This window comes from Chrysemys picta, chromosome 8 (assembly GCF_011386835.1).
Source record: "Chrysemys picta bellii isolate R12L10 chromosome 8, ASM1138683v2, whole genome shotgun sequence".
Classification (NCBI taxonomy): domain Eukaryota; kingdom Metazoa; phylum Chordata; order Testudines; family Emydidae; genus Chrysemys; species Chrysemys picta.
Genome location: NC_088798.1, coordinates 2719294 through 2733061, shown reverse-complemented (window position 1 = coordinate 2733061; position 13768 = coordinate 2719294). Strand labels below are relative to the sequence as shown.

At 43.3% G+C, this 13768-nt stretch overlaps 1 protein-coding gene across 6 annotated transcripts in view; it reads left to right on the top strand.

Annotated features, from left to right (window-relative positions):
• The window catches only part of KIF2C (kinesin family member 2C), a 47995-nt gene extending 34659 nt beyond the window's left edge, over positions 1-13336 (top strand). For 3 of the 6 annotated variants that reach the window (XM_065553702.1, XM_065553701.1, XM_024103904.3), the window contains 6 exons: positions 1016-1126; positions 1812-1879; positions 8321-8432; positions 9322-9438; positions 9818-9938; positions 12662-13336. In XM_065553702.1, the coding sequence (XP_065409774.1) occupies positions 1016-1126; positions 1812-1879; positions 8321-8432; positions 9322-9438; positions 9818-9938; positions 12662-12741 (609 nt within the window). In that variant the 3' untranslated portion in view covers positions 12742-13336. Of the gene's footprint in view, positions 1-1015; positions 1127-1811; positions 1880-8320; positions 8433-9321; positions 9439-9814; positions 9939-12661 lie in introns of all 6 variants that reach the window. The other 3 variants (XM_008166719.4, XM_005303032.5, XM_042851491.2) reach the window with 1 other exon arrangement.
• The last annotated feature ends 432 nt before the right edge of the window (positions 13337-13768 follow it).

Sequence of the window (13768 nt, the reverse complement as noted above, 5' to 3'; positions counted from 1 at the left end):
TATACAGCCAATATTCATAATTTCAAGTACAAAAATGATGTGTACAAATAAGATGAATAGATTCAGTAGACCATAACCTTTACAGAGATGTTATATGGCACATGTAGCATAAAACATTCCAGTTATGTCATATTTCCATAAAGCATTATGGGATACATTGTCACGAGTGCTTCCACCGGTGACTGTGACTGCTCACTCGACTAGGATGCAGGCTTTGGCAGCAGCCTTCCTAGCCCAAGTGCCGACTCAGGATATCTGCAGGGCCGCTACCTGGTCATCTAGCCACACGTTTACATCTCATTATGCGCTTACCCAGCAAGCCCGAGACGATGCTGGCTTTGGCAGAGCAGTGTTGCAAACCAGACGACCGTGAACTTTGAGCCTGCCTCCAGGGATACTGCTTGAGAGTCATCTAGGATAAAATCGACATGAGCAAGCACTCGGAGAAAAAACAGTTACTTACCTTTCGTAGGGGGTGGGGAGGGATAGCTCAGTGGTTTGAACATTGGCCTGCTAAACCCAGGGTTGTGAGTTCAATCCTTGAGGGGGCCACTTAGGGATCTGGGGCAAAAAATTAATACTTGGTCCTGCTAGTGAAAGCAGGGGGCTGAACTCGATGACCTTTCAAGGTCCCTTCCAGCTCTGAGATAGGCACATCTCAATATAATTTTCAAGATGTGTTGCTCATGTCCATTCCATTACCTGCCCTCCTGCCCCTCTGTCGGAGTTGCCAGCAAGAAGGAACGGAGGGGGCATAGGGCTGGCGGCACCTAATATACTGACGCGTGAACATGGCACTCAAGAGGGTGCCACAGCCAACCCTACAGAGACTGCTAAGGCAAAAATCTCCGGCTGCACATGTGGGCACGGGCACACGCACACCTAGAATGGAATTGACATGAGCAATGCATCTCGAAGAACAACAGTTACAAAAGGTAGGTAGGAACTATTCTGTGGAGACTTGTCAACCAAGATGGCAGACATTACATTAATGGGATCTATTTTGCCCCTTCAGGAATGTATCCGAGCACTAGGTCAGAACAAATCTCATACACCTTTCAGGGAAAGCAAGCTGACCCAGGTGCTGAGAGACTCATTCATAGGGGCAAACTCCAGGACCTGTATGGTAAGTGTAAATGCTTTGTGGGCACCTTAAAATGCATGTTCTAATTCTCTATCAATTTATCATCTTTGAGGTTCATAATACTTAAAGTGTGGGCCAATCTGACAAGTGACTTTCTAGGTGACTCTGTGGTTTCATATTTGTCTTGGTGACTCCAGGCCAAATTGGATAATTTCACGAGTGAAAAGAGGTTTACCTTCTTTCCTTGCATCAGAAAGCTGGTTCTTGGCTGGTGATGAGCCAGAAAGGCTGTGCATTCAGGGTGTAGATATTGCTTTATAAATACATGAACCAGAAAGTCAGTGAAATCCGCTGCCCATCCCACAGCTTTACAGGGATAAAAGCTAGTGAACTTTCTTGAGTCAAATCCCTGATGCTTCTGAGTAACAGCCGGGAGCAGGGCCAGAGTAAATTGCTGAGTAAACTTGCACTTCCTACTGGATGCTGACTGATGCAGCATTTTACTCTGATAGAACATTAGTGCCCTTTCAGAAGCCCAAATGAGCCAGTGGCAGAGCTGGGAATAGAAACCAAATTCCCAGTTTTAAGACTTTCTGTAGCAGTCAAAACTTCGTGCAGTTTTTCTAGGAATAGTTTTGCTTTCTAGAGAGCCTTTGTCTTGTCAGGCAAAGCATTTATCAGTAAGCAAAAGCTTGACACCTGCTTATTATCTTCCATTTGTTTTCAGATTGCAATGATTTCCCCAGGCATGAGTTCGTGTGAGTACACCTTAAACACCCTGAGATATGCTGACAGGTAATGGCCTTTCTCACTTGTATCAGAGGGGTAGCCGTGTTAGTCTGAATCTGTAAAAAGCAACAGAGGGTCCTGTGGCACCTTTAAGGGCACATCTATACTTACTTCCTGGTCCGGATGTAAGCAATCGATCTTCTGGGATCGATTTATCGCGTCTTGTCTAGACGCGATAAATCGATCCCGGAAGTGCTTGCCGTCGATGCCGGTACTCCAGCTCAGCGAGAGGAGTACGCGGCATCGACGGGGGAGCCTGCCTGTCACGTCTGGACCCACGGTAAGTTCGGACTAAGGTACTTCGACTTCAGCTACGTTATTAACATAGCTGAATTTGCATACCTTAGTCCGAAGTGGGGGGTTAGTGTGGACCAGGCCAAAGACTTGCATCTGAAGAAGTGAGGTTCTTACCCACGAAAGCTTATGCTCCCAATACTTCTGTTAGTCTTAAAGGTGCCACAGGACCCTCTATTGGTTTCTCACTTGTGAATTTCTTCTCCCATTGCAATGGGGATCATGACTCTCTAACTCCCGAGCAAACATTTTTATCGCCCGCCTTAGGTCACTCTTCAGAGCAGCTTGGTTTTCTATGTTTGTTCTGACTCCGGGTCAAATCTGCTCAATCAAAATGGGTTCTAAAAGCCAACTTAGAGCCTTCCTGGCTAGGGCATAATTACCAATAAAGAGAATGCATTGAAACCTTGGTTAGGTTTCCTAGCTTTCAGGTTAGGATTGCACTTTAAAAATGGCCTGAGAAGTGAAAACAGGATTTGTTCCCTTTTCTGCTGCTTGCAGTTGTATAGAAGCAAAAGGGGAGAGTGGAGGGTTTTAAAAAAATCTGCCTGCCTTTACCTTAGAAGGATCAGGAATGTGAAGTCTTGCCTTCCCTGGCCTGCTATCAGCCTTGGAGAACTCAGAAATGCCCAGGCCATGTTTGGTTGGTTTTTCTTCCTGCTATTTGTCAGGTATTAGTAAAATGAGTGTTTATTTTAAGTTGCTTGGATACAAATTGCTTCACTTCGTATACAATGTTGTACCAACTAGCACTTCAGGCTATTTTCCAGGGAAAAACAGTTTGGACAAGACCTGAATTTCTCTGGTGAGAGAAAAAGCAAACTCTTTTGGAAAAACCCAAACCTTTCAGGCCCTTTATACTTTGTCAAAAAGAAACAAAAGGGCAAAAACTCTAGTGTTTCCTTGTTGCGGGTCATCAAAGGCAAACTGCAGAGCGACTATCTAATTTAAAATTACATTAAATTTATGTACCAGTTGTGTTGGGGTACTCTTGCAAATAATGCCAAATCTCCTGAATGGTCCCTTTTCCCTACAAAGCTGGCTAAAGGGATGTGTAGCCCATAAATCTGTATGTTAACTTGCCAAGCTGTCTGGAGTTTTTTTAAGTTGTAATTGTTGGCTAAGGCATTAGGCAGCGTCTCATTTGGTTGGGAGATGTAGTTGGTAGAAGATCATCAGTAGCTGGTGATTAATGTTGATGGCACATCTGATCAAAGTACTTTAGGTCCTGAATGCTACTGACTTTTAAACAGTAGATAGTATCCCACAGACTTATTAGTGTCAACCCTGCAGCACGAACTTAAATATTTACGGCCCTCATTACCGTAGTATGAGTGCCTCACAATCTTTAATATAGTTGTCCTCACAATGCCCCATTCAGGTGGTAGTATTCCCCCTTTAGATGGGGGGAAATGAGGCACAGAGCTGACTTGCCTGTGATCACACAGGAAGTTTGTGGCAGAACAGGGAATTCAACCCAGGTCTTTGTAGTCACAATCTAACCCTAGACACTGGACTATCTTTCCTCTCTTCCACTCAGTTTAGTGACTTGTTGAATTCTTATTTCTCTCTAATCTGAGAAATTTAATAGTACTGCATTCAATCTCATAAAGTGAGCACTGTACACTTTGTATTCTGTATTGCAATTGAAATCAATATATTTGAAAATGTAGAAAATATCAAAAAATATTTATAATTTAAATTGGTTTTCTATTGTTTAACAGTGCGATTTTAAAACTGATTAATCACGACTTTTAAAATCTAATTTGTTTTGTGTTAATCGCTTGAGTTAACTGTCATTAATTGACCTCCTGATTAGGAGCCATTAGGAAAGGAATAAATAATAAGACCGAAAATATCATAATACCACTACATAAATCCATGGTGTGCCCACGCCTCAAGTACTGCATGCAGTTCTGACTGCCCCATCTCAAAAAGATGTTAGAATTGGAGAAGGTACAGAGAAGGGCAATACAAATGATTAGGGGTTTAGGACAGCTTCCATATGAAGAGATTAAAAAGGGACCTGTTAGCTTAGAAAAGAGATGACAACTGAGAGGGAGGATATGATAAAGGACTATGAAATCATAAATGGTGTGGAGAAAGTGAATAAGAAAATGTCCCCTCCCCTCCCCCCCAAGGGTCACCCAACAAAATTAATAGCAAGTTTAAAACCAAGAAAAGGAAGTACAATGTTGCCAGGGTGTTGTGAAAGCCAAAGGTATAACTGGGTTAAAAAAAGAACTAGATACATTCATGGAGGATAAGTCTGTCAGTGGCTATTAGCCAAAATGGTCAGGGATGCAGCCTCATGCTCTGGGTGTCCCTAAGCCTCTGACTGCCAGATGCTGGGACTGGATGACAGGATGGATCACTTGATAACTGCCCTGTTCTGTTGATTCCCTCTAAAGCATCTGGCACTGGCTGTTGTCCAAAGGTAGGAGATGGGCTAGATGGATCATTGGTCTGACCCAGCTTGGGTTGGACATTTTTAAATTCATGGGTCCAAATAACCTGCAACAAGAGTGGTTTTTTTTTTTTTTTTTTTTTTTTTTTTGGAGCTTGCTGGTCTGTTGAGTTTTTTTTTTCAATAAGTCTTGGGGCACTGGGGAAGTCCCAGAAAATGGGAAAACGCTAATATTGTGCCAATTTTTAAAAGGGTAAATGGGCTGACCTGGGTAACTATAGACCTGTCAGACTGATGAGGTGGCTAATGGGGGACTCTATTTTTAAAGAATTAAAGGTAGGTAATAGAACTAATGCAAATCAATGTGGGTTTATGGAAAATAGATCCTGTCAAACTCACTTAATTTTTTTGAGATTACAAGTTTGATTGGTAAAGGTAATTGTGTTTGATGTAATATACTTAGATTTCCGTAAGGCTGTTTAAATGTCATGCAGTATCAAGTAAGATTAAAAAACCAGAACAGTACACATTAAATGGATTAAAAACTGGCTAACTGATGGCTCTCAATGTAATTGTAAAAGGGGAATGGTCTTTAAGCAGGTGTGTTTCCAGCAGGGTCCAACGGGCACCTGTTCTTGGCCCTGTGCCATTTAACATTTTTATCAATGACCTGGAAGAAAAAATAAAATCATTGAATGTTTGCAGATGATCCAAAAATTGGAAGTGGTAAATAATGAAGAGAACAGATTACTAATTCAGAATCGCTTAGTTAACTGGGCACAAGCAAACAATATGCATTTTTAATATGGCTAAATGTTATTGCATAAATCTAGGAACAAAGAATGTAGGCCATACTTACAGGATGTGGGTGACTCTCTACTGGGAAGCAGTGATCCTGAACAAGATTTGGGGGTCATGATGGATAATCAGCTGAACCTGACCTCCCAAGGTGACACTGGCCAAAATTGCTAATGGGATGTTGAGATGCATAAACCGGAATCTCAAATAAGAACAGAGAGGTTATTTTACTTCTGTATGTGGCGCTGGTGTGACCACTGCTGGAATATTGTCCAGTTTCTGATGCTCACAATTCAAGAAGGCTGTTGATAAATTGAAGTTCAGAGAAGAGCCTTCAGAATGATTAAGGCATTTTTTCTAATCCTTTGAGCTTCTTGAGTCTATCCCTTTAAACTATTTAGTTTAACAAAGGGAAGGTTAAAGGGGGACTTGATTACAGACTGTAAATATCTATGGGGGAAAATGGGCTTTCCAATTTTTCATGAAAAGGTCTAACATGATTCAGTGGCTGGAAGTTGAAGCTAGACACGTTCGGACTGAAAATAAGATGTATGTTTTTTATTGGTGAGAATAATTAATTAACCATTGGAACAATTTACCAAGGGCCGTGGTGGATTTCTCCATCTCTGACTAATTTTAAATCAAAATTGGATCTTTTTAAACAAAAAACAAAACAAAAAAAATCTGCTCTAGGAATTATTTTGGAAGTTCTCTGGCCTGTGTTATACAGGAGGTCAGACTAGATGGATCAGAATGGTTTCTTCTGGCCTTGGAATCTGGGGTTGAGGGAAGAAATCCCACTGATGCAGAACTTGTCACTTTTGGATGATGCCGGATGTTAAAGATCAGGCACCTGCTCTCCACAGGTTTCTATTCCTCTGCAGTCTTCCTTTCTGCAACTTTCCCCAGTATCCCATGAAAGGCCATTAATTATCAGAACCTTATGAAGGGAGCGGTCTCTAGTTCATAGATGTAGATCTGCTGCAATCATTTTCTACTGAGGTGTTAAATAGCGTTTTCTTTTGTCTTGGATAATCTCTTTGGGTAGACTGACTATTGCTAATCTTGACACATGTTCCTACATGCTTCCAAATCTGATGTTCCACTTTCAGGTCATTGATCATAATACCTCTTTTCCCCAGTCTCTAAATTCCTATGTTTCATATATGGGTGTTGGGAGGTGATGGTAACAGCTGCAGCTGCTCTGAAATGGAATCTTCTTTCACACTGACCTTATTTGGGCCTGGTCTACACTACAGAGTTGGGTCGCTGTAAGCTGCCTTACGTTGACCTAATTACGTCAGTGTCAACACTACAGCCTTGCTCCTACTGATGTAAGTGCCCAACTACACTGATGTAATAACTCTGCCTCCACGAGAGGCATAGTGCTTATATCAGTGTAGTCAGGGCAATCCAGTGTCTACCCAGACACTGGCTTACAACTGCCCATGTCAATTTCACAGCTCTGCTCTGCAGCAGGGGGCTCACAGCTGGAGCCACGAAATTGACAAGAAAGGCTGGTAGGCTCCCTACTAGGAAATTGAGCCCTGCATGGAGCTCACAGCTGCCCTCTCCCTGCCAGCTGGGCTCACAGCTGGAGTCTCCAATCCCCCACCCTGAGGTGACAGCCTCAGCTGTAAAACTGGCACTGGGCTCGGCTCAGCTCAATTTCACAGCAGAGAGCCTACCAGCCTGTTGTGTCAATTTCACAGCTTCAGCTGTGAGCCCCCTGGCTGCTGTGAGCCTGAGGCAGTCATGACATTGACAAGAAAGGCTTGTAGGTTCCCTACTGCGAACCCTATGCCGTGCTCACAGCTCAGGCTGTCACCCTGAAGTGGGTGGGGGGCTCCAGCTGGAGCCTGGCTACTGCCTGGGCTCTCAGCAGCCCCCCCTCCCACCCCTGTCTGTTAAGTCAATGCAAGGGCTCCTAGTGAGGATGCACACCACCGACAGGAGGAGGGTAGTGTGGACATGAAAAACTGCAGTAATTACTGCAGTGGCTGTACGTTGACTTAAGTTTGTAGTGTAGACATTCCCTTAGTCCAGTTTCCTTATGCCAGCGCCAGTCAAACAACTTCTAGGTGTAACACTGGAGAAAGGGCACTGCACTATAACCATCTAGTGCCTGTTGTGTGCCCAATTGCATACTGGGGGTGGGGAGGGGAGTGCCGTATATGAAATATACCATGGCAGGTTTAACGGCCATAGGTGGCTTTAAAGCTCTTTAAGGAAATACCTAAATCTGGATACTGACTGCATGGAGCTGAGAGAAGCAGAGTTTTGATGCCTTTCAGCCGTCCGCCTCGGAGCCATAACCTTTGAATAAATGGTTCCAATAATCACAAGTGTCCCTTGCTCAGATTATTCATGGTTATGGGAAAAAGGAGCTGGTGGGTTGATTTGGTGACCATCCCCCCTTCCAGGTAGGTTACAGCTAATTTAGTACTGAGTATTCAAGTCACAGCCTCTGTCTCGAAGCAGCTCATAAAGCAAATGTTTAGCATTTAGGTCAGCTAACCCCAATGACTGCTTAAAGTCCTAGCTGGTAATGACATGTCAGTTTGGGAAGTTCGTCTACAGTTAAAGTTCAACTGACAGTTTTCAGTGTTGCCAACCACCTTGGCAGTTTGTCTCTGATAGAAACAGTGGCTTGATTAGACATAAGTCCTAGAAGCCAGGTAGACCTATACTGATGAGGCACCTTGGGAGAAGCACCTCCCAATTGTTAAGGAATTTAACCTCCCAGCACCCCTAGGAGGGTTTTTGCTACCCGTGTGTGTGCTGTGTGGGGAGATAACGTTCAAGGCTGTCAACATGGCATCTTTCTCCGAGCCGAATGCTGGCTTGGAGAGATCTGGAAGTAGCAGTAACTATTTAAGGTGACCCTTACCAAGTAACAGTTTGGGGCAAAGCAGACTTTGTCATAAAGCAGTCTTCCTCCTGTGCAGAGTGAAAGAGCTCAGTCCTTACAATGGTGGGAGTGGTGAGATGCAGAATTGTATGGAAACGGAGAATGAGGAACTGGACAGCAGTGAAGAAGAGTCAAGTCTTCAGCATGACGTATGTTGTTACACTCTATAGTTAATGGCTTTCCCACACTTCAGTTTATGAAATCTGCTTCAGAGACCAAATAACCAGCGCTAGGTACTATGCTACCAAAAGCTAGTAATGCACACTTCAAAGCAAAAACTATGCTCTTGATGCAAAATTGCAAAAGCATCTAAATAGGTATATTTGTGCTAAAAAAAATTGGAAAAATAAAAACAAACCATAGATTGTAGTAAATGATTTGGTCTCTTACTTTATAATGTAAGTTCATCTGTGTATACATTTGGGTTACTAAAAACAAACTTTATCACGGGGCATCGCACAAACCAAAACATCCAGAAAATATCCGTGTACAGATTAAAAAAAAATCCTTGGGCATCTAAATTACAAACTCGTCCGTTGCATGCTAGTTACCCATATAGGGTAGATTGAAGTGCAATCAACTATAGAGATGTTCTAAAGACTACTAGCCAAGCCAGGTCTAACTGTTATTAAACTGATTTTGCTTAATATACACCCGTGGTTTAAAATTTCCCATTAATATATGGCTAAACTTGATTATTGTGTAAAAGCAAATCTATCATTATTGTATACTTTGTTAATATAATAGCATCTTATCACAAATGTGCACAAAATTCAATGAATGGGCAAAAATCTATTTTGCAGTCTAGTATCTTTCACACTAAACTTCAAAGTTTAAAATTATTGGTTACATTTCAGAATTATTTAAATTTGCAATATCTACTTAAAGCAGGGATAATAACCCCCCCACTATTTTAAGCCTCAGACAGTGAACATAGCCAAGCAGCTAGGAGTAACCGACTTTGGGAACAGAATTTGGAGGCTCAAAGAACAATTTCTCTATACTTATCAGGGATTTGTTTCTTCCCATGAACACTAGCTCTCCAAGGAGGAGGAAGAGGAGTTGTCTCCCCATATGTCCAGTTTCCGTGAAGCCATGACTCAGATTAGTGAACTGGAGGAGAAGGCTGTAGAAGAACTCAGAGAAATGAGACAGGTATGTTTGACGATTCGGGTGAGCCCAAGTTGTCTTCTGCATATTGATATCAACTTGCCATATTTGAGTAAACTGTGTTTGGGCGTTCTAGGAACTGGGATTGTGATGCACATGGGAATTAAATGTTAAAGAATGTTCACCTTTTGCTCATTAGTGACTTATTCTAGCTGTTTCTTTCCCACCCTCTCAAGGTAAACTGGCTTGTGGTAATGTCTAGCCGCTACCAGTTACAACCTTCAGGTGGTTGGTGCTGGCATTGGCAACGGACTGTCTTCAGAAGCTCCGATCTGCTTAACAGAAGCATAGGACGTGCCATGAAAACATTCCGAACTTGCACAAAGCCACTTCCTAATCAATGTCACTTTTCTAAATCTAGAAGATGACTGAACTCAATGACCTGTTGGAAATGACAGAGCAACCAGACTATGATCTGGAGACATTTGTGAGCAGAGCCAGATGCTTCATAAAGGAAGGATCAAGAAATTTCATCAGCATGGGAGGTAAGCTGGGATTACTTCAGAGCTTGCTGTCAATGCATACCTTCGAAGCCCTGTTAGTGGGACTTCCTTGTAAAATATTCTGGGATCCTTCTGGATGCAACTCATCCTCTTCCACTGCCTCCTGTGGTGGGGACAGAGCTGAGGTGATTGTCTAAGCAAATGGTATGTCCTGTTGCCTATTCTTTCCTAAGCAATATTCTGGCTGGTGTCGTCCACTCACTAACCAGTTAGTACAGAAAAATCCTTTCCAAGGGTACAATGTAACTCTGTGATCCACAGTACCCAGTGAAGCCTAGCCAAGGATGCTGAGCGTATCCTGACTTGTCTAGGACATGATCATACGTTTTCCCTTGTCGGAGGGACCAGTGACCGTTTCAAGGTATAGGAATGGATGCTGTATACCCCTGGAAAGCTTGGGATCTCTGCCTTCCATTGATGTATACCAATTATTTTGGTCACTCCCAGGAGAAGGAACATCAGTTTAGACTGGGTCTTGAGTCTAACTTGTAACAGTTGCTGATATGCAGGTTCTAAACATGGCTTGTGGCCATCTACCACAAGGCAATATTTGTAGCCACTGCAGCGAGCCATGTATTTCCAGCACCCAGGGCTGGTGTGCACACTTTCCTTTTTTTTAAATCCAGGCCATAACACTTGCTGTAGGGACTCAGTTCCCCCCTCTATGTGCATATAACCCAGCTCGCTGGCCCTTCTTCCCAGATCTGTGCAGAATGAATTGCCTTGTATGCTTCTGATACTGTTCTGTACGTGTTCCCTAGGCGCTATCTCAGCTACCTTGATTTTTCCCAGAATGCACTAATAGCAACAGTGAGGCAGGCAGCATAATGTGAATACACACGGTTGACTGGTTGACACGTGGTGATGTTGCGGAGCTATTTACATTTTAGCCATGTTTATACCCAGGCCAGACTAACGTCAGACTGGCTAAACAGTATTTGGAATACTCTTGTCTTTTTGTCCCCACTTCGATATCAACTTGGCTTTAATGGTCCCTATTTGGAAGTACTGGGGCTACATCAAACCCTGAATGCCTTCTGAAGGGTGGAGGCATTAATCTCTGTCCAGGAGCACATGGGAATACTAACTGCTAACTTCATGAGGGACTTGAAGTGAAATGTTTGGGGAGCAAGGTGGTTTCTGTACACAAATATCCTCGCCTCAGTCTGCAGCCCTGTGATGTATGGCAGGATCCTGGGAGTCCGCAAGTGGAGCTGATGATTTGGAAGAGGATAAGAACTGCCCCTAGTCTAGCCTCCTCCAGTCCCTGGAGAGGCCGGAGAGGCATGGCATTCTGGGGGCTGCTTTGTGTGGCACAGGTAGAGGAAGTAATGTCGATTACAGCTGGGAGATGAAGCTGCTGATGGGGGAACAGGAGCAGAGGGAAGGAGCCTCTCGGGCCAGGCAGAGAGCCAGATCAGGAGCTGAGGGAGTATGACATTTCATGGTGCAACCCAGAGCAGTGAGGGGCTGTCACCACTTGCCCTGCAACTTGGAGTGCCTTGGTGCTGCAGCTCCCACCTAGGCTTCTGCAGCTCACAGCCTGAGTGTCTGTAAAGCCACAGCCCTGAACCAGCAGCCTGTCAGCAAACACCAGCCACACTCCGGCTTCCACCAGCCTTGGAGGGTGACCCAACATGCTCCTAGTCCCAGATTTCCCCCCAGAAATGTCTTGCACAGTACAGATATATTAGGTCCATTGCCCTCTATGGGGATCAATACATAACAGCTTGCCACCTTAAATGGAGTTACCTAAATGAGTCACTACACTAGATAAACTTGTTTGGTTCTTTAATCAAAATTAAACTACAAAAAGACCAAGTACAAGTAATGAGGCATAAAAGTTAGAATTGGTAACCAGAAAAATAAACAGAACACTTTCTAAACTTGGTTCAAGGTGAAGTTCTTACTATGTTGTCAGTACATTGCTGACCAAACTCTCAGACCAGGGTCTGCTCCTGAAGTCCATAAGAGAGAGAGGCTGGGAGAGATCACTTGGTATTTTTGCCCTTATTTTTATAGTTCAGTCACCCTTTCAACAGCACTTTCCTGAGAGTGACCCCTACTTACATTTCTTGCCAGCTGAGAGCAAGGAGACATGGAGTCTGGTGGAGGACAGAGGCTTCCTGCTTTCTTTTCCCCTGTGTATGTTGAAATGCAGATTTTCTTTATCCTCTTTCTTCTCTTGTTGTCTGAGGACTCTGTTTATCTCAGTTTGCATATAAGCTATAAACATGCACCCCTTTGTTTGACAGGCCTGTTAGGCCCAATTAGGTAGAACTGGTCAATGTGGGTTTGAACATGTGCCTGTAACATTACACATAATGTTGCTATGTACATTTCACCATGATATCATTGACCAGTGAGAAGGAGTTGTTCAAACAATACCTCACAAGGCATATTTTGTACAAAGAGGATCACAATAGTGTGTGTGGGGGGGTGAATACCGGGGTGCATTTCCTTGCAGGCGGGTAGGGATAGGAGTCAGGGACTCAAGGTTCTCACCAACCACCCAAGTTCCTGCTGTATTCTTACTTCCCCACCTCCTCCCTGCTCAGCTCCTAGCTCTTCCTGTCCCCTTCAACCGCACAAAACCCAGATTCCAGTCTCTGGGCCCAGAACAAAGGTGAAATTGAAACTGTCTCAACCGCTGAAGTCAACGTGTGTCCAAGTCAATCTGCCCCTAACTCCAAACTTCATTGCAGATGTCGTGGAGTCCCTGGCGCTTGCCCTGCAGCTGGAGGAGCAGGCCAGCAAGCAGATGAGTAAGAGGCGGCCTCAGTAAATGTACCAAACCCCGATTCATAACCACCATTTTTCTCTTCTCTGTATGTGTCTGTTAACTCTGCCTATTTTAAATGTGATACAATAAAGTCTACTTCAGTCAGGTCTACCTGAAGACAAGAGGTCAGAATAGCAGCTTTTGACCATGCAGTAATTGTTCTAGAAATGCCCCCTTGACAGTGGGGGAGGGGAAACTTGTAGTTCTTCCTGTCATTAGATGCCTCTTCCCCTCATTTAGTGACAATTATCGGCTCTGATGTAACTAGATAAACTTGTGTATGCTAGTGTACATAAACTTTTTTTGCTTCTAGATATATTGTGAAATGGTTTAAAAACTGCAACTCTAGCTGCTTTACAAAGGAAATGGACTACACTTAATTGTAAAAAGAATAAAATAAAGTCTGTATTTTTTTAAGATGTTTGGCTGGTAGATAAATATTCCTGGATTTATTAACTGACTTGTGGAAAATTCTCTGAAGACCTTCCCTCCAGAACAGACTGGCCTTTATGGCAGAGACTGGCTTTTGGGACTGGTTGGTCATTAAAACCTTTTGACGTTTGTAATGTTTGTATTTAAGTAAAAAAAATCAATTAAAGTATCTTGTCTCTTGGTTTTTGGAAGGGGAACAGGGGATAAGTCTTTGGACTAGTGAATCTCAGCTACAGCCCAGAGTGCCTCAAATCCACTTTATAGCACTTAGCAAAAAATTACTTTTTGAAGTACATCAGAAGCAGGAAGCCTGCTAAACAACCAGTGGGGCCACTGGACAATCAAGATGCTAAAGGAGCACTCAAAGACGGTAAGGCCATTGCAGAGAAACTAAATGAATTATTTGCATTGGTCTTCACATCTGAGGATGTGAGGGAAATTCCCAAACCCGAGCCATTCTTTTTAGATGACAAATCTGAGGAACTGTCGGAGATTGAGGTGTCATTAGAGGAGGTTTTGGAACAATTGATAAACTAAACAGTAGTAAGTCACCATGACCAGATGGTATTCACCCAAGAGTATTGAAGGAACTCAAATG